At 41.7% G+C, this 19,338-nt stretch overlaps 1 protein-coding gene across 1 annotated transcript in view; it reads left to right on the top strand.

The window, feature by feature from the left end:
* PLCE1 (phospholipase C epsilon 1) overlaps window positions 1-19,338 on the top strand; it is a 294,291-nt gene that overhangs the window by 209,046 nt on the left and 65,907 nt on the right. Inside the window, exons 4-6 of the mRNA XM_090277947.1 lie at window positions 5,611-5,756; window positions 10,769-11,027; window positions 12,599-12,804. Coding sequence (XP_090134073.1) covers window positions 5,611-5,756; window positions 10,769-11,027; window positions 12,599-12,804 — 611 coding nt within the window. The remainder of the gene's footprint in view (window positions 1-5,610; window positions 5,757-10,768; window positions 11,028-12,598; window positions 12,805-19,338) is intronic.

Raw genomic sequence — 19,338 nt, 5'->3', positions numbered from 1 at the left:
CACGCTTGGCATCCTGTTGAGATCTTTAGATACCATCTTCAATTTTATCCTCACAATAATTTTATGAGGTAAATATTATTGTTCCAATTTTACTGAAAAGAGAATTGAGGCTGACAAGTTAGGTGGCCTCAGGAACCTGGACGAGGGAACAGTGGACCTGGCAATTGAACACAGGTCCACTCAACTCCAGGGCCCTGTTCTCCACTGCTGTGCTGCACTGTGCCGCAACCCCGGCCCCTGGCTCCTCCTCCCTGGTTCCAGATAGGTTACAGCCCCAGTCTTGGGCACAGTTACAGCGATGAAGATTCACAGTCTTGCTTGAGCAGGACTCGGGGATGCAGTAAGGGATGCTGAACCCCTAGAAGAGTTCTCAACCAAAGTGTGCATAAGAACCATCAGGGGGTTATTTTAAAATGCATATTTCTGGGCCCCACTTTAGAGAGTCTAGTGTGTAGGTCTGAGTGAGACCTTGGAAGCTGTATTTAAACAAATACCCTGCTGCCACCGCCAGAGATTCTGATACCAGTGCACCGTATTTGGAGGAGTACTGCCTAGGCAGGTGTGTGTGTGTGTGTGTGTGTGTGTGTGTGTGTGTGTCTGTCTTTCTGTCTGTCAATTGTGTGGCATGCTTGTGCATGCACACACATTCAAGGGTTGCTTTAGTAAAGCTCCTTGGAAGGCAGGCATATGTGCACTGCACATAAATTAGTTGAGAGTAACTTTGTCTAGACTTCCATTGTCTTCTTTTGATTTCACCATTTGAACCCAGCCTTTGCAATCAGGGTAACCAGATACCCACTGTAAAGGGTCATCTTTCTATGAAAACTGCTCAGCAAATTCAAAAACTTTTTTGGCAGAAAGTAATTTGTCTCCTTTTTCTGGACCTGGGAACAGCAGTAGGATGTATTCAGGCCTTTTCCCAAATATATCCCTGACCATTTGGAGGCTGAGAATCCTCTCTGCCCACGGCCTCCTGGGACTCTGGGTGGCCTGCCTATGGTCAGAGGCACCGAGCATCTCCACACTGGAGATGTGGGAAAGATGGTCTCAGTCCTTGAGGACATAACGTCTGGTGGGGGAGACAGAACAGGCCCATGTGAAAGAGTCAGGCTCACAAATACTACAAAAATAAGCCAGATGCAAATTCATCCAGTGGGGAGAATCCAGGCCGTAACTTTGGACTCAAGTCAGAGAGAAAGAGGAAGAAGTTGAATGTGAAGTGCTAGGTCATCAGAAAAGCCTTCCTAGAGGAGATCACATCTACTTATCTGCCAGCTCTGATGAAGCACTTATGTGGTGGGCACTGCTGCTGGTGAGCAGGTAGACCTGATGTCTGCCTTTTGGGGAACACGTGCTCACTGTGCAGGGAGGCTGAGGTCAAGGAGACATGGGGCCACCATGTAACACACAGCACATGGACCCAGCCCAGGTAGTTAGTCAGAGTAGGCCTCCTAAAGAAAGTGATGCTTGCCCTGACCTGTGTGGATCATTTGGTTGATCATTGTCCCAAAAGTGAAAGGTCACTGGTTCGATTCCTAGTCAGGGCACATGCCTGGGTTGCAGGTTCAGTCCTCAGTCAGGGGTGTATACGAGAGGCAGGCAATTGATGTTTCACTCCCTCTCTTTCTCCCTCCCTTCCCCTCTCTCTAAAGATAAATAAATCTTTAAGAAAGAAAAAAATAAAGTGATTCTTTCATCAGATTCTGGAAGTCAGCCTTGCCCCTGACTTCAGCCTATGGCCTGCCCACCTTCTTTCCATACTAGCGGGTATGCCTGTGTGTGGACACAGCAGGCCTCAAGTTTAAAGTCTGTCCACATACCACCTCCCTACTTCCCCTTGGCCAGCCTTCAGGCCTAGAGTTATGATCTACCCTGAGGAGGACTGATCCTGGTAAAAAGCCATAACAGGCCCAGAAGTGGGCATGGGCACTTTGAATTCAGGAGTCCTGAGTCTATAGGGGTAAACAATCTGGAAGTGGGTGCACAGTCGGTGGGCAGACATGTTCCCTCCACCCACTGGCTTCTCACTTGATAGAGAGGGGCACGGCTGGATCAGCCAGCATGGGGCTCAGTGCAGGGATCCTGACTGCAGGGTCTAAGGACATTTCTGCCTTAAGGATAGGTGTTAGCTAAATCATCAGTGGGGTGGGGGTGAGGGTAAACTTTCTTCTAGAAGGAACAACCAGTGCAAGATCCCTGTGATGGTTAAAAAAACCTTTTGTCATCTTCCTAAAAGCAGGGTGTGGGGGAGAGCCAGGTGAGCTTGGAGAACAGACAGGGGCCTGGTGGGCCAAGGTAAGGACATGGAGGATAAGGGAAAGGTCATTTTGAATGGAAGGAGAACATTCCTTCTAAACTGAGCTTGCGTGATGCCAATGAGGTATTTGATATGAGAAGAAAGAGCAGGCTGTTCAGTTTGGCAAGGCCTAAGAGTCCTGAGAAAGGCAAGAGAAGGAAGAAAGAAAACATCTGGAGAGGAACAACTGTGGAGGAGTTGTAGGCATGTACCCAGGGGTCAGGGTCGTCAGAGTGACCACAGAGCCTCTGGGAGGAACTCACACAGAATTGGGCCAGGGGCCAGGTTCTCTCCTTATTCCGTGCTGACAATGAAAATACGGCAAAATGATATGCCATGTGTAACACCTTTCCACTTCAGGATGCGCCCTGTGCTTGAGTTGTAGTACTTTATATGTATGGGATTTGTGTATTTTTCTGTGTGATTTATGTCCTGGAGATCTTTCTGGATTGGCAACACATCACATTTTCCACTTAGTAAACATAACTGCCGTTTATGCTGTGGGCAACATTTTACAGTTGTTGCCAAATCCTTGTTTCCCTTTTGTGTCATTTATTTTTTGTAATTAGTGATGACACTCCCATTAATTAATGCCTGTGAAGTTATGAATACATTAGGCTGCCATAAGTATTGTCACTGAAGTCTGTAAGCAGATGATGGGGGGAGGGGGTGTTTATGATAACAGTGCTTACATAATCTCAACAGCCAGGCCCTGGGGACTCACTCTTGGAGACGAAACAGTTGGTTTAAATTAGGTTTCCATGTGAACTATGGTATCGCTATTTTTTTCCTAGCATTGTGGGAAAGTATATGGAAAATCGTTTGACTGATAGGAAATAAATCTGGATGCTTGATCAGGATTAAGACACAAACCACGTGGTGGTCTGCGCCTGCTCTGTGAAGCAGGATTCTCCAAGGGAAGATGAATTAACCCTTTCAGACCACTAGACTAATAAGTCATAGTGTGATGCTGAAATAGCCTGAAAGAACCACGACTTTCCAGAGACATGATTTGCCATCAGTTTCAACAACAACAAAAAAAAGGAGCTAAAGCCATAGAAAGATATAAGCAGAAGCCGCACAAATTTATGCATTGGGTGTCTTTGAGGAACCATTTTAACTCCCCACGATTTCATTTTTATTTGTAAGGAGATGGGTTTGAATTTCTAGTTCAAAGAGTTGATGATCTTATGATTCTAAATGTTTGCTGGTGGATTCCCACAGGAGGGTAGGGCTCATAAAAAATAAATCACACTAAAGGAAAAACTGGGTGGAAGCAGCAAAGGACACTCTCTCTATTGGCAAAATAATGTCCTTCTCTAGAGCCTATTTACTAGGTACCCAGGTGAAGGGACACGGCATGGGGATGGTGAGCAAGGGCTTGCTTAGAGCTGCAGGGGAGACCTTGGCCCTGCACATCCCAGAGGGATCCTGTGTGCTCCAAGCAGTCCTGGGAGACTGGAATGAATGGTTAGCTTTTTCCCAAGAGGCTCTAAATTCTTTGCAGGATAATCTTGACTCGGGCTCATCCTAGGGGTCTCATGCCAAATCATTCCCCTGATGTTGCTTGAAGACATAGTCAAGTCCAGAGCAGGTAGAGAGCACAGGAGCATGCTCAGAGCCCACTGGGCTGGGCTGGGCCCAGAGCTGGATGGTGGCCCATCATATTTTTGCTTCAGCCAATTTCAGAAGGGAGGAGGCAGGTTATAACTACAGTGCTCCTGGCTGGTACCAAAGCATAACCCTGATTTATCACTGAAACTCCCTGTTGCTACTATTTTCCTATTTGTTCCTGTATAGGAAGAGGAAAAAGATGTTCAGCATCAGTCTCTTCTGCTTAGTTTTTTCCTTTAACCATTTTTTGGTACTCTTCTTGGCATCTTTTCCTTCTATTCCAGCTCTATCCTCTTACTGAGTGCTTAGAAGGACCTGACCAATGTCAGCTTGAAAGAAACTGTCCACTTTTATCAGATGAAAGAACGCCAGACTGGGTTTTAACATCAACAAGAATTAGGACCTCAGAAAGTCACATCTCCCATGAGCCACAGATTCCTGATCTGGAAAATGGGGTTGGACTGCCCTCTGTGGTTGCTGCCAGCAATAAATGCCATTCATTCCTATCATTTTACGGCGGTACACTGTGGCCCTTCAACTTCTTTTCCTGCATTTGTCATGAGTCACCATGAACTCTGTGGTCAGGCCTCATTCTCACTCAGGCCAGGGAAGTGAGTTGCGCCCCCCTGACCCATACACACATTTCAAAACTGTTACTGAACCAAGTGCAACTAATGGTCCATGTGGGGTTAAGACAAGAGCTTAGTTTCGTTAAAAATTGAGCTTATCAGCCCAGACATTAGCCAGGATGGACTAAGTAACTTAAGTGAACGCTGGTGTCCAAGCCCCAAAGTATAGGTAGCAGCAAAATAATCTTAGAGATTAAGCAGAGGATTTTGAGGTTGCATATCATAACGGGGTCTTAGTATTGGGTTATTATTAAGTATCATACTCCAGTCTGTGTAGTAGAAAAAACAAACCTCGTTAGAAGAAATTAGGCCCAGAGCTGGGGAACATTAGTTTGTGTATAACACATTAGGCATTTAGTGAGTGGTTAATAGTGCTACCTCTGGGACACACACCTAAGTTCAAATTCAGGCTTTGCCACTTCTTTGTTGGGGACTTTGAGCAAGTCTCTTAGGCCCTCTGTCCCTCAGTTTTCTCCTCTCTAAAATGAGGATAATGATAGTCTCTGACTCATATGACTGTTGTGAGAGGTAAATGAATTAACATATGTAAATGCTTGGAACAGTCCCTGGCACGTGGTAAATGCTATATAAGTATTTGTTCTTCTCATTATTGCTTAATCTTTTGAGGAGCATAATAGATAATGCATTTGTAAAATATAGCTCAAAAATTTGTATTTTTGTATTTTTTCATTTGATATTATGTATTTTACAACTGATAAGTGCCTTTCATTTATGGGCAAGTGCACTGATTGCATTCAATCTTGCTGTCTATCAGTCAAATATATTTAAATCATTATTCTTAGGCCTTATTTTCTTGTAGTTTCATGGAAATTTATAGATCAAGAGGGATTTTATGAATTGCCTTTCATCCTCCATATTTTTAAAATGAGGATAAAGAATACAGAGAGGTTAAGTGACTTTGCTAGAATCCCACTGGAGCTTTAGTGACAGTGTCACTTTAGTCTCTTGGCTGGGTCCTTCATTTTCTGATACTAAACTGATTTTTTAAAAAGATATTGATCAAGCTTCAAGGACATAGTTTCAGTCAATGCCCCTTTCTGCATTTTCCAGGTGAGCTCCTGGGTGACGTGGCTGATCCTCACAGCGGGCTCCATGGAGGAGAAGCGGGAAGTCTTCTCATATTTGGTGCATGTGGCCAAATGCTGCTGGAACATGGGCAACTACAACACTGTCATGGAGTTCTTGGCCGGCCTCAGGTATCCGGGCACCGTCTCCTCTTACTAGCTGAATGGCACGGCACTAATTGGCCTGGTAATCACATTTACCCAAAACGGGCAGTTGGTAGTGACCATCAGTACAAATTATTCCATTAAGTACCCTTTGTTGAGAAATTTCTTTATCCTTTTATTTTATAATTTTAAAAGGAGTTTATATATTATTCATGTTTGAGAATCTCTGCTTTTTGGTTGGAGATTGTTTTAAGAATACAAAGGAAATATATTATCCACTGGTAGCATCACAGCCCTGCCCCTCTAGAATGCTGCAGAATTCAGCCCCTGTGGGCCATTCACAATCCCAGTTAGCTGTGTCTGCTCGGATCTGATGCTCTTGACCAAGCTGAGTGAAATTACCTGGTTGCGTAACTCCATCAACCCCACCACTGACCCCTGTCCTCCCCCTTCCTGCCCTGTAAACTCCTCTGTTACCTATCTCTTCCCAGCTCTATTTTGTGAATTGCCCCAGCACTGTAAGCTCCCAACCATTGATTGCCCTTAGTAACAATTATTGAATTAGCATTCAATAATTTTAGCTCTCATTTTTATTAATACTTACTATGTGTCAAGCATTAATTCCCAGAACAATTTTTGAGGTAGATGTCATTATTATTACCACTGTATACAAAAGAAGAAACTAATGTTAGCAGAAGTTAGGTCATTCACCCCAGGTAACCTGGAATGGCTGGGACATGAATGCAGACAGCCCTGATTTCTGAGCCCTTGCCCTTCACCTCTGTGATATTCTGCTCTCATGCCTTCTCCACCAAGCTAATAAGATCACCATTCTGTCAATAAAGTGTCTCCTGTCTTATTCCCTTTTTATCTTAGGCACCTGGCATGAGGTTACTGCCCCTCACTCTTGTGGGAGGTGATGTGTTATGAGGAAAAAGAACCTGAAGTCAGAATAACAGGGAATCAAATCCTGTTTCCCCATGGAATAGCTGTGTGATCTGAGTGATTTACTTGACCTCATTGAGCCTCAGTTTCTTCATCTGTAAAGTGGGGATCATAATAAAAAGTACCTACCTCTTGACATAAGATTTAGTGAGGTAATTAATATAAAGTATTTAGCAGGTATGCCTGGCGTATAGTAAGGCTCCATAAAGAGAATTATCTTTGTTGTTATTGTCTGACATCCACCTTCCCAGTGAGAATTCTGACTATAAATAGATCTTGCTTCATAACATTATCAAGATATTTCTTTGATTCACCAGTGATGGGATTGAGATTTGGGGGAGGAAAGGAAAATTCTCAGAGTTGGACTTTTTTTGTCCTTTTGAACTTTCTTAACTAAGAATAAATTCATGTCATTGACATTTAAAATGGTTGTACAAATGTACCAGGCATGGCTCGAAAGAAGGGAAAAATAGAAAAATACTGGGAGAACAGAAGGCTATATGATTTGGTTCTCTCTGTGATAGATTTTCTTCAAAGAACCTGTGTTACTTTTCTATAACAAAATAAAAGAATGTGCATATTTGATAAAGTATTTCTATTTTAATGCTGTTTACCCTTCTGTGTTTGACTGGCAAGTTGGTGCTCTCTGTGGGCCAGGACCTTACTTTCTTCTGGACGTCATTGTCCTCACAGCACCGTGGCTGGCTCCCTCCAAAGTGAGTCACCCAAGAGAGCAAAGTAGAAGCTGCAGTGCTTTTTATGTCCAGTTCAGAAGCCATGAATTGTCACTTTTTCCATATTGTACTGGTCACAAAGGACCTGCACTGGTTTGTTGTGGGTGGGGCTGCATTACACCAGCAGATGGGGGTCACTGGGGAACATCTTGGAGCCTGGCTGCCACATACCCTATATTAGAGATTTTCCTGACCCAAGAATATCTTCAGAATGACCCATGGAGGCCTTGGTGAATGTGACTTTCAGACACAACTTAGTATGAATTCAAAATCCAAAAAGGCCATAGAGCCAAGTAATCTTCTCTTAGACAAGAAATAATCTCAAACCAAGATAAACCTCCCTGCTGATCCCTGTGCATTTTGTCTTATATCCCAGACGCACTGCCATCTAGTTTCATGCTCCTATATTTGGCTTAGGACTGAACTGCTCTTTACAAAAGGATAGATAAAAGTGTCAGGTTTAATAACTCTTTTGCTAGAAAAATATATATAGGAGATAAGTTGCTAGATGCTCTTATGATGAAATGATGGTGGAGGTAGAAAGAACCAGTGTGTGTACCTTCAGGCTTAAACATTTTTAAATATGAGTATTTTAATTACATCAATATAACTAAAGGTTTTTTAAAGCAATTAGATGGAAAGAGTGAGCAACCTTATTGTTAAATGACTTTAGTTTTCTTATTGTAGATTTTGCTTCCACACACTAACTTCTCATCTATTTTTAAGGAAACAATTAGAAGTACAAAAATTCCCCTATAACAATATTTATTCAATTATGGTGTCTGTTTAAGATAACCCAAATAAACAACAAGAGAAAAAGGAAGGAAACAATATGATATATCCATACACTGGAATGTTATTTAACACCAAAAATGATATTTTTGAAAAATGGTTAATATTATTGGAAAATAAGTATCATATAATACATAAAAATATATGGTAACAAAGCTGTCTATACTTAATAACCTCAGCAATATTTATAAATCAAAATTTATAAAATCTTTATACCAGACAGACACAAATAGAATAAATACTGGAAGGAAATATAACTAATATTGTCTGTAGATGGTAGAACAGTGGATGGATTGTGTATATTTTGGCATTTCCCAGATTTTCTGCAATGAGCATTTAGTGCCTTTATAATCAAAAAAAGAAACAAAAGTTTTAAAGTAGTGTCAATTCTCAATCTATCAAAAAAAAAAATTTGATCTTTGCCGAGATTTGTCTTTTGCTCCAGAACATAACATAGCTACTCTATTACTCACAGAAAGAAGAATAATCAAATAATGAGAACCATGTCTCATTCTTTTATTCACTTTGCTTATTTATACCTCCTTTTTATTCCCAAAATAGGATTCTTACCAGTCCATAAGGAACCAGTTATAGAACTAGCTGGACTTAATGGGGTTAAATCAGAAAAGCTTTATTTTTCTGACCTCACTGTGATTTAAACCTGCCTGATTGGCCCTCCCTCCCTTGGCTCTGGATTATACCTTGGAAGAGCCTATAACTTTCCCAGCCACTTGCGTGGTTAGTAAGCTGTCTTGTCCGCCTGTGCTCATGGGTGTGAATGACTCTCAGAAACATATGGCTGTGCAAAAAAAGCAGGTTGTCTAAGAGTGCCTACAGTATGACACCATTTATATACAGTTTATAAAACACAAACTGTTTGGTGATATATACACATGTTGGGAAAGTATAAAGACCTCTTAGGGAACAAAATCACTAAAGTCACAGCTGTGATACCCTTTGGCGAACGAGGGAGGCACGCGCTCATGGAGGAATCTACTGGGCCGCAACCGTATTATTAATGTTCCACTTTTTAAACTGAGAGGTTGGTACATGGGTGTTTGTCATGTGGCACTTCTTTGTCTTTTAGATATCTTGTATATTACATAATGAATTTTCAGTTCAGTCTGATATAAATCAAAGCTGCAATCTCTCATTCAGTTTAAAGCTTTGCCCTTTCCCCACATTTCACAGCCCAGCCAGGCTCAGAAACCTGCAGCAGGGTGGGAAGAAATGGTTTATCTCTTCTCTCCCTCCCCTTCCAACCCAGGGTCCCTGTAGGAAAACTGGACAGGGGAAGAAAGAAGAAGGAAGGAGGGGTAGAGGAGGCAGCGGTCTCACTTGACCGGAACAGTTGTAATCTGGGCTAGGTGTTTCCACATGTGGAATACTTCGGGGGTTTCTAGTTGTGCCCCTAACTACTCCCACCCCCTGTCCTATGTTTACCTCCCAGTGCACCATTACCTGGCAAGAGTCAGTGCCCCCTCAGTCCCCTGGGGCCAGCTCCGGAGGTCCTGCCCTGCCACACACTTTCATCTGGAGTCACCTCATTTGTCAGGCAGGCCCTTCAAGATAGCTCAGGTGCAACTGCCTGTCACAGTGTCCACTTCTGCCTCACAGGAAACACAGCATTTCGCCCTCAGATTTGCAAATGCAGACGCGCCCACTGGAACGCTCTCCCTCACATTGCCGCTGGGCAGCTGCAGGCAGCCTCTCACTGCAGACTTTCCCACGCAAGAGTCACACACCAGTCTCTGTGATCAACACACTGCCCAGGTCCCAGGCCCACCTCTCCAGAGAGCTCACTCACAGCCCCCCAACTTGGGGTGTAGCCTCCTCCTCGCAGTGCTCTGGCCGTATTCCCACCTGGCTGCCCCGGTCCAGGTCCTCTCTATGGGCTGATGGAGGCTGAGAGGCCACTGAGGGCAGAGCAGTGTCAGTGGCCCTGTGACAGCCTGGTACCTCTCTTTAGAAAGTAGAGACAATGTCACCTCTTGTTCTTGCCAGCAATTTTAAAATAGGAAAGTCCCATTTAACCTCCTTTTATGCAAATAATACCTCAAGATAATGCCCCGTAGGGTGGGCCAGTGGCTTAACGTCAAAGCTGGATTCAGTAAAAGCAAAGAAGCTAAAGCAGGCCTCGTGTGTCCCTGAAGGACTGGCATCATCCAAGGATAACACCTCAAAGATCAAGAGGAGTGGACGGATCACGTTTTCTGCAGGCAGCCCTCCATAAATGTTCATGCAAACTGTATTACTCATGAGGTTTCCCATTTGGCTATGGCTGCTGGGAAAGCTCAAGCCCAAATTCAGTGCCCACCTTCCAAAATTAACTCCTTCCACGTGTATTTCTGTTTGTATCTGTCCTATTTAATTTTGTGTTTCAATTTAGAAAAGTAACGCAAAACATCATTTGGGGGAAGTAGGCAGAGATATGGAGCCTAAATAAATATGAAAACAGAGAGAAAACTGACGCAAACACAACAAATTTATACAGAACTCAGGCAATTTACTGTAAACCATATTTTGTCTCCTCCGATATGAAAAAAAAATGTCATTTACTTGCATTAGGTCAAGAAAAGTTTTAAAGATGTGGCAGTTTATGGACCAGTCTGACCTGGAGACCATGCGGAGCCTGAAGGACGCCATGGCGCAGCACGAGTCCTCCTGCGAGTACAAGAAGGTGGTGACGCGGGCGCTGCACATCCCCGGCTGTAAGGTGGTTCCGTTCTGTGGGGTGTTTCTGAAGGAGCTCTGCGAAGTACTAGATGGAGCCTCCGGCCTCGTGAAGCTCTGCCCAAGATACAATTCCCAAGAAGAAACTCTAGAGGTGAGGCCTTACAAAATCCTCGTGGTCCAGAGAGTCCCTGATGGCCCCTGGCTCGTCACTCACAACAACGGGGAGGGATAACTTAGTGAACCTGGGTATCTGTTGTTACTGTTGTGTTGGGTAACTGTTGGGTCCTCAAAAGTTCCAGAGAAAAGAATGCCAGTGAGCACTGTTCGTGGCTTTGCGTGGCTGAGTTAGCTTTAACGGGATGTCATGAAGGTATAAGTGGAAATGGCTGTTGTTTTCTCACTTTATCTTTTTAAGGTTGATAGTGTTTTCTTTTGTCTTATTGGGTGGGAGTGTCTGGTTGCAGGGGACAAAGGAAGTCGAGTGAAAGTAGTAACTTTTCCGAATCGGGAGAAGAAAAACATGGGCAAGTCAACAGTGCCTTCCTCTCATCTTCTGGTGGGGCGGGCGGTGCTGGACAGGCTGGTGCCTCTTCTAAAGACAGGCTCCAGGCTGCTGACCACGGCTGCTCAGTTGTCCCAGGACAATGGTGCTTCTTGTTCCAGACTCCCAGAGAGGAGAGAACCATGGAAGCTTTGCCCCAGGACATCGGGCACTGGAGAGAAGGGACGTTGAGAAACTGGAAGAAGATAGGGAAACCTCCCTACATGGGATTTAGTAATGAAAGGAAGGACTAAACTGCGGGGAACTTCATGGTGAATTTTGAGGAGTCCCATACCTGGAAGTCCCACACCCAATTCTAGCATCATTCTCATTGTGGTGCCAGTACCCACAACTGATCTTACACACACACACACACACACTCTCACCACATCCACCCCTTCTCAGTGGCATTGGGAAGAGTCTTCTAAAACTTCAGCCTCTTCTGTGTCACCTGGGAACAAAGGCATCGCCTGGTATCAAGGTGACTGCAGAGCCCCTGAGGGGGAACAGGCAACACTATCGGCTTTCATCTCTCCGGCTCATATAAGGGGGATGAAAGGGCGAGAAATGAAGGAGAAAGCTGAAAGCAAGTTCTCCACGCCACACCCACACCAGCTTCCTCATGCTTCGGAAGGAGAGAACACCGCATCTCAAGGTCCAGGTGCAGTGTGGTGATGGGAGAAACTTCCTGACCACATACAGACAAGAGCTTAAACACTGCCAGGGAGCGTCGGTGTGGCCACAGGGCACATGGGAAATAAAGCAAAATGTCACCTTTCTCAGTTATTTTTATCTGGTCCATAGTACAGTATACTTGTTCATGGTTTTTCTCAATTCTCACTACAAAGATAAAATAACCCTGCCCTTCCTCTGTAAAGTGGCTAATCTCCCCAGGGAACCTTGGAATAAATAATATTGCTTTTTGTGTTTTTGATTCAAAGTGGCATGTTGGTTCCTAGAGGGACTGAAGCTGTCTTAGTGGAAACAAGAGTAAGTTTTGATATTTTATGTGGTGAAAGGCAAAAATGTTTTTCCTGGAGGTTCTGTTTTTTCCCCCAATAAAATAGGCACAAATACCATTATTTATGACTATTACAATTTCATTTCCTTAGCCGAGTAGGTTATTTAGATGTAGTATATAAAGTTGCAATAACAAACTCTCGATACATTTTTTTCTGTAGTTTGTAGCTGACTACAGTGGACAAGATAATTTTTTACAACGCGTGGGACAAAATGGCTTAAAGAATTCGGAGAAAGAGTCCACCGTCAACAGCATCTTCCAGGTCATCAGGAGTTGCAGTCGAAGTCTGGAGACGGAGGACGAGGACAGCGCCAGTGAAGGGAGCAGCTCTCGGAAAAACTCCTTGAAGGACAGAGCACGATGCCAGTAAGTTTCGCATTTTAACCAGAGGGACGGTGCTCATTGCTTCTTTTTCTCACTTCAGTTGGTTTCAGATAGACACCTAATAAAAACCCACCACCTTTAGGAGTAAGCCATGCTTCTTTATCTTCAGACTTCACCAATTCTGAATGAGAATTTCTCTTTAATTTGACTGCCTCATTCTAAAATTACTGCTTATAATTTAACTTCTTGCCATCGGTTAGCCCTGGAAAGGAAACTAGGGCTTTCCTGCCACTTCTAAAAATTCAACAAATACAATTTCAGGATTAGAACCATGATCTCTTATTTATTTCATAGCTTCTATAAAAAAATGCTTTTTAGTAATCACTGAGTGGGACACAGGCAGGTATTCACATATTTTTTAATGAAATGTAGTGATTTAGTAAGGGTAGAGTGAGACCTAGATCAGTATTTTTAGCTGCTTCCACCAACCTCTGGGTGATTCTGGGTGGTCAAGGATCTAACTTTCAGAAATTCAGCTCTGGGAGTTGGCAACCTCAGCTTTGCAAATCTTTAGTTGTTCCAATTCCTCTTTATCCATGGGCATTGCAATCCAGCCAGATGTGCTCACCCACAACCAAATGAGAAAATCAGAAGCCAGTAGTCTTGGGGCGTGCATTGCTTCTCTTCAAGGCCATTTACTCACAGTCAAGCCTAGCTCAAATAGCAGGGCCTGGCCCAGCAGGAGGAATCCTTTAGCACCCCCAAAACTATGAGGTCTACTGGCTTTGACATCTTTCACCATGAAAGGTTTTTATTTGTAGTTAGCATTCACGAGTCAGACCTTGCAGTTGTGTTGGAGTCCTTATACACACATGTGTGTTTGCAAGACATTGCTACATGTTCTGCAGAGCCTTTCCTGATTGTGTCTATGTGTGTGAGCCTACAATAACGGGTGACAGTGTATAGTGTTTTCAGAAAATAATTTATTTGAAATTGAAGTACTGGATACTTAGAATCAGTGGAGAACACAGAAATGAGTGCCTTATACCTGAATTTCTAATGCTATTATGTTTTAAGGGAGTAAACCTATATTCCAGATTTCTCCAACATATATAGTATTAGTATACCATGTAGTATAGCTGGGGATGGGGAGAGTCATCTACAAGTAAGCACGTGTCTGCACAAGAAGCATCTCATAGCCATTTAAGTCCTTAACCTACATCCACGTCTGTTTACCTGTCTGTCTATACAGGTGTCTATATATAAATATATATATTTCCAGTTTTATATCCTTCCACAAAAGAGTTTGTAGTGCTTAAAAGAATAAGTATAAATACCTGAAGATATTAAGGAAAATAAGCTGGAAAAAAATAATACAGAATATATACTCTACAGTCTTTACAGTGATGAATTTTGTTCTGAGTTCTTAGTGGCCAAAGGAAAGATGGAATCATGATTTATTACAAGTTTCACAATATTTGTAAGAAAATCAGACAGATGTTTGGGATAATAAACCTTTTCTTCATCTGAGATATGGCCCACATTCCTTCCTTAAATCTTACTATAAGGGAAACATCCCTGAATAGATAAAATAATGAACTTCATATGACTCTTTTTTATAACAACCTCTACTTGTTTGGGGGTGGGGTGTTAATTAAAAGTGTCAGCCTTTCTAAAATACTTTTAAGAGTGTGACCTTTGATTGAGCCTCAGAGACCTAGCCCCTGAGCTTTCCCGTTACCATCTTTTTGCTGTGGGTTCCTTCAAGAGATTTTTTTTTTTAACCTGATCCTGCCACCTCTCATAAAATTTTTATTTCCAGTTTTTTGCTTATTCTTCTGTCCTCTTCCTAATTGTTTGATCATCTACATCCTAAAAACATTTCCACTTCCCATTTTCCAGACCCTGCTTCCAAGCACTCTTGGAGGGGGGTGGGGGGAAGCATAAAAATGCAAATATTTCTTTTACAAAACCTGTGAAGCCATACTGAAATGCTCACATTGAAACCTATGTGTGTCAGTGCCAGTAACGCTCTCCTAACCCAGGTGACCACTACTCTGAGATGAAGCACTAAGCACACGAGATGGGAGCTAGGAAGGTGTTTCACAGAATTCGCTGAAACCGAACCAGCAAGCGCTGTTTCTGGGACCTGGGAACCTGTTCCTAATCCAGAACCTCATAGCAACTTTGTAAATACAATCCTGACAATAGTAATAGTAGTGATATTTAACATGCTATTATTTATTGAGAGCCACTTATAAAGAAACACTGTCCTAATATTTTACATATGTTAAATTATTTAATCATCACAACAGTTCCGTTTTTACTCAGGATCTCAGGCCTAGCAGGGCTAGGAGTTAACCTCAGGCTGACTGGCACTGAGGTATAATTTAGAAGCTGCCTGTTGTTGAGGGAACTGCTAGGTTAATTAAAAGCAAGAAATTTGCCAGAGGCAAGCTTAAACCTCTGGATTTTATTACAGAAAACAGCTATAGTTAGTCCTTTGGAAAAGATGTGCATTTTCTTCCATCTTACAAAATTAATTTAGGCTTATCAGTTGATGAATTATGTTCATGTAATCATATTAATGTTGTAGGAAGTAATGAACAATTATTAAGAAAATATACTTGTCCCCTAACATAATATTTTCATCAGGGAACATTAGAAAAATGTTTATCTATCAGTTTATGGCTTCTAACTGAAGGATGCTACAGACCTGCTTCTGGGGTTGGGTACAAACTTTCCTTCTCTTTTTACTCCTTAAGACATATGACCTAAGTTTGACAAGATAGTTTCTTCACTGATAAACCACATATTTGACATTTAGTTAATGTTATTTGGTTCCTAAATAAATCTTTTAAGTTCCATCTTATTCCTTTTTGTAAACCCACAAAAACTTGTCTCCTGAGAGGATTGGGCAGGCACAGAGTGCGTAAAATTCACTATGTGATCTAAGGGATAAAGCTACTAGTTTCCTTTTTGAAAGGAACTTATTTCTCTACACATAGTGGTCAGTTTTATCTGGGCCTTAGTCCCTGGAAGAATACTTTTTAATGGAATTATTAACACTAAGCACTGGTTCCTTCTGTGATCTAAAATAGAAACTGATGCTGTGAAAGACAGTGTCTGCCCTCTCCCAGCTCACATCATCTCTAAGGATCAGAAATGGGCTCCAGAAAAGCCTTGTAATTTTTCTTTCCAGACACAATTTTTTATAATGCTTATAATTGTTTCTTTGTTTTTACTGGAAAATAGTTGATTTAGTTCAGAACTCAAATTAAAGAGAATTTGGGAAACACCATTTCTCTTGCTAAATTAAAAATCAGAAGTTCTATGTCCAGATTAACATATGTTGTATTTCATGGGTACTGACACTCACCAATGGAATTATTTTTGTACATAAAAATAAAAATTAAACATACACACACACACACACAAGAAGTATGACATGGAAAATGTGGAAGTAGTTCCAAAAAAAGGAAAAAAGATTAAGGACTTGGATATGACCTAAAGGAAGCCCTGCTAGAGGAACAGCTGGGCTGGCTTAGCCTCAGGAAAGGAAGTGAGGAAGGAGAAGTGGGAGGGATGGAACCTCAGCCTTCCTATATTTAATCATAGTGGTACTCTTGACTGAGCCAGATGCTGTGCTAAGTGCTTTATAACTGTTATCTTATTTGAGCTTTGCCGTTAATCTGTGAAACAGGCATTGTCTTTTTTCTATTAACAGAAAAGTAAAGGAGAGTGACTTGACGAGGTCACACTGTAAATAGGTGGTGGAACTGCACATTAAACCCAGGGTGATGCTAGAGGGCATGTTCCTAATCACCATGCTATATGTGGGAAACATGGGCATAAGTATTATATATAGGAGTACATAAGTTTCCATCATTACTGAGAGCAATTTCAGAAGGATGGAACTAAGGCAAAAGGACTTTTCTTTCTTTCTTTCTTCGCTTTTTTATGTGGAAATGGAACATTAAGTGCATAAAATACAGTGTATTTTTGTACATAGCAACCAGATCTTGATTTCTACTAACATTCTGAAGTAAAAGAAAGCAAAGCTCTTTCTAGGACTGGGGTAGGAAATACACAAGATGAGCATAGAACATCTTGTGATGCCAGAGAGTAAAGAAGTGCCAAACACACACACACACACACACACGCACACACACACACACACACACACACATAATGAGGTTATAGCAAAAGCACACAAGAGCCAACTGCAAAAGCTCCTGATGGCCAATTTGAGCAACAAAATAAAGTAGTATTAGATTATAATCCAAAGTATTAAATAAACATTGATGAGTTCACATATATACATGATAAATAATTGGGGGATAATATATAAATCTTCCATGCAGAAGAGTTCCAAGTAACTTATTAGACACTGTGCCCTCTGGGAGGTAGAGCATAACTTCTTACTTCTTTTTTTTTTTTTACATATATTTTATTGATTATGTTGTTATAGTAGTTCCAATTTTTTTCCCCTTTGCTCCCCTCTGCCCAGTACCCCCCTTCCCTCCAGCAGTCCCACCCCCCCTTAGTTCATGTCATGGGTGATGCATATGTTATTTGGCTTCACCCTTTCCTGTATTGTTCTTAACTTCCCCCTGTCTATTTTGTACCAACCAATTATGCTTCTTAATCCCTACACCATTTCCCCATTTCTCCCCCTGCCCCCTCCCAGCTGATAACCCTCCAAATAATCCCCATACCTATGATTCTGTTCCTATTCTGGTTTGCTTAGTTGGATTTTGTTTTTATTTTTTAGATTCAGTTGTTGATAGTTGTGAGTTTGTTGTCATTTTAGTGTTTATAGTTTTGATCTTCTTTTTCTTAAGTCCCTTTGACATTTCATATAGTAATGGCTTGGTGATGATGAACTCCTTTAGCTTTACCTTGTCTGGAAAGCACTTCCTCTGCCACTCCTTACTTCTTAAATGTGGACTGCACCAGGTGACTTCCTTCCAAAAAGGAAGGTACAGAAAAGAGTTGTTCGTTGTTGCTTTTTAAGTCACTTTACAGTGACACATGACCAACACTACCTCAGCCAGGTCGACATCAACAGGGCTAAGTCATGTTGACAGTATGTTCCCTGAATATGATGTGATGAGAATGGCACTCTTCCTCTGTGGTCTTCCTGCCCAGAACCTCCAACCCTAGTTTAATTATAAGAAAAACATCAAGCAAATTCTAATTGAGGGACTTTAGTCTACAAAATACCTGACCAGTGCTTCTCAAAACTGTCAAGATCATCAAAAAAGAAAAAAGGTGAGTCTACAAAACTGTCATATCTAGGAAGAGCCTAAAGAAACAAGACAACTATTGTAAGTGAAATGTAGTGTTCTGGATGGAGTTCTGGAACAGAAAGATAGGACATAGGTAAGAAGCTAAGGAAATCTAAATAAAGTATGGACTTGCATGAATAATAGTGTATCACTGTTGATTTACGAATTATGTCAAATATACCATCCTAAAATAAGATGTTAATAATAGAGAAAAGTGGATGTAGGGTATACTATCTTTGCAATTTCTCTACACATTTAAAACTATTCTAAAATTTAAGTGTTTTTTTTTTAACTAATGCATTTGAATCATTATCAAGTGAGTATGTGCATAACTGTCATCCAGAGTGAAAACATTGCCACCACCCATAGACCCCTTTTTTTCCTTCTTAATTATGTCACCAACTTTCCCCCTAGAGAGAAATTCACTGCTGTAAATTTTGCAGTAATGCTTCCTGCTTTTCTTTATAACTTTGCCACTGTTATGCCTTTCTACATAATACAGTATAGTTTTTTCTCATTTAAAAATTTACATGTATATAAATATAGTACTTATTCTTGTGCGCCTTGCTTAAGACTTGTCTATGTTGTTGCATATATAGTTAGCTATTGTGTTTTTTCATTTCTGTGAAGAATTACTTTCTATGAATACATCAAATTTTATTTATACATTTTATTGTTGCTGGACATTTGGGTTGTTTCCAGTGTGGATTATCCAAAAAGGATATTTTAAACATCAGCTTTGTGAGATCTCCTATGGGTTTCTTTTCTTTTTTTAAGGATATCTATTTATGGGAGACAAGGAGGAAGAACCCACTGTTTGAAAGCAGGAGTGGGATCTTGCTCAGGGACTAGGATCTAGACTGAGTCCAAGAAGCCCAGTGCTGCTGCTCATGCTTTGCCAAGAGGCAGGAGGCTGCCCAGGTGCCTTGAGACGATGGGCACATTCCTTCCCAGACATGTATGGACCAGCTCCTTCTCAATTTTACTCACCACTTCGCTAGTAATGTTTATGGATCAAACAGCAGAAACCTTGATTTTACTAACAATTCCTCGTGCTTTGAAGAGAATGAATCTCTCCTAGGCATGTTCCTATGAAGGTGGCCAGATAGAAAAGAGGCAATGAAGTCTCCTTTGCCTTCCCAGTTTCGTCTGGCCCTAACAACACAGGTTTCTGACTCAGAGAAGGCAATTTGCTAAATTTTCCAAAGTCCTTTTTGTGCACACACACCCAATGGAAATCTAAGGTTGAGTCCAGCAGAGCTGTTTTTGCTCCTCTGACCACCAT

This window comes from Furipterus horrens, unplaced genomic scaffold (genome assembly GCF_987537825.1).
Source record: "Furipterus horrens unplaced genomic scaffold, mFurHor1.1.pri manual_scaffold_5, whole genome shotgun sequence".
NCBI lineage: Eukaryota > Metazoa > Chordata > Mammalia > Chiroptera > Furipteridae > Furipterus > Furipterus horrens.
Note: the sequence above shows the minus strand (reverse complement) of the source record. Positions and strands in the feature narration are given on the sequence as shown.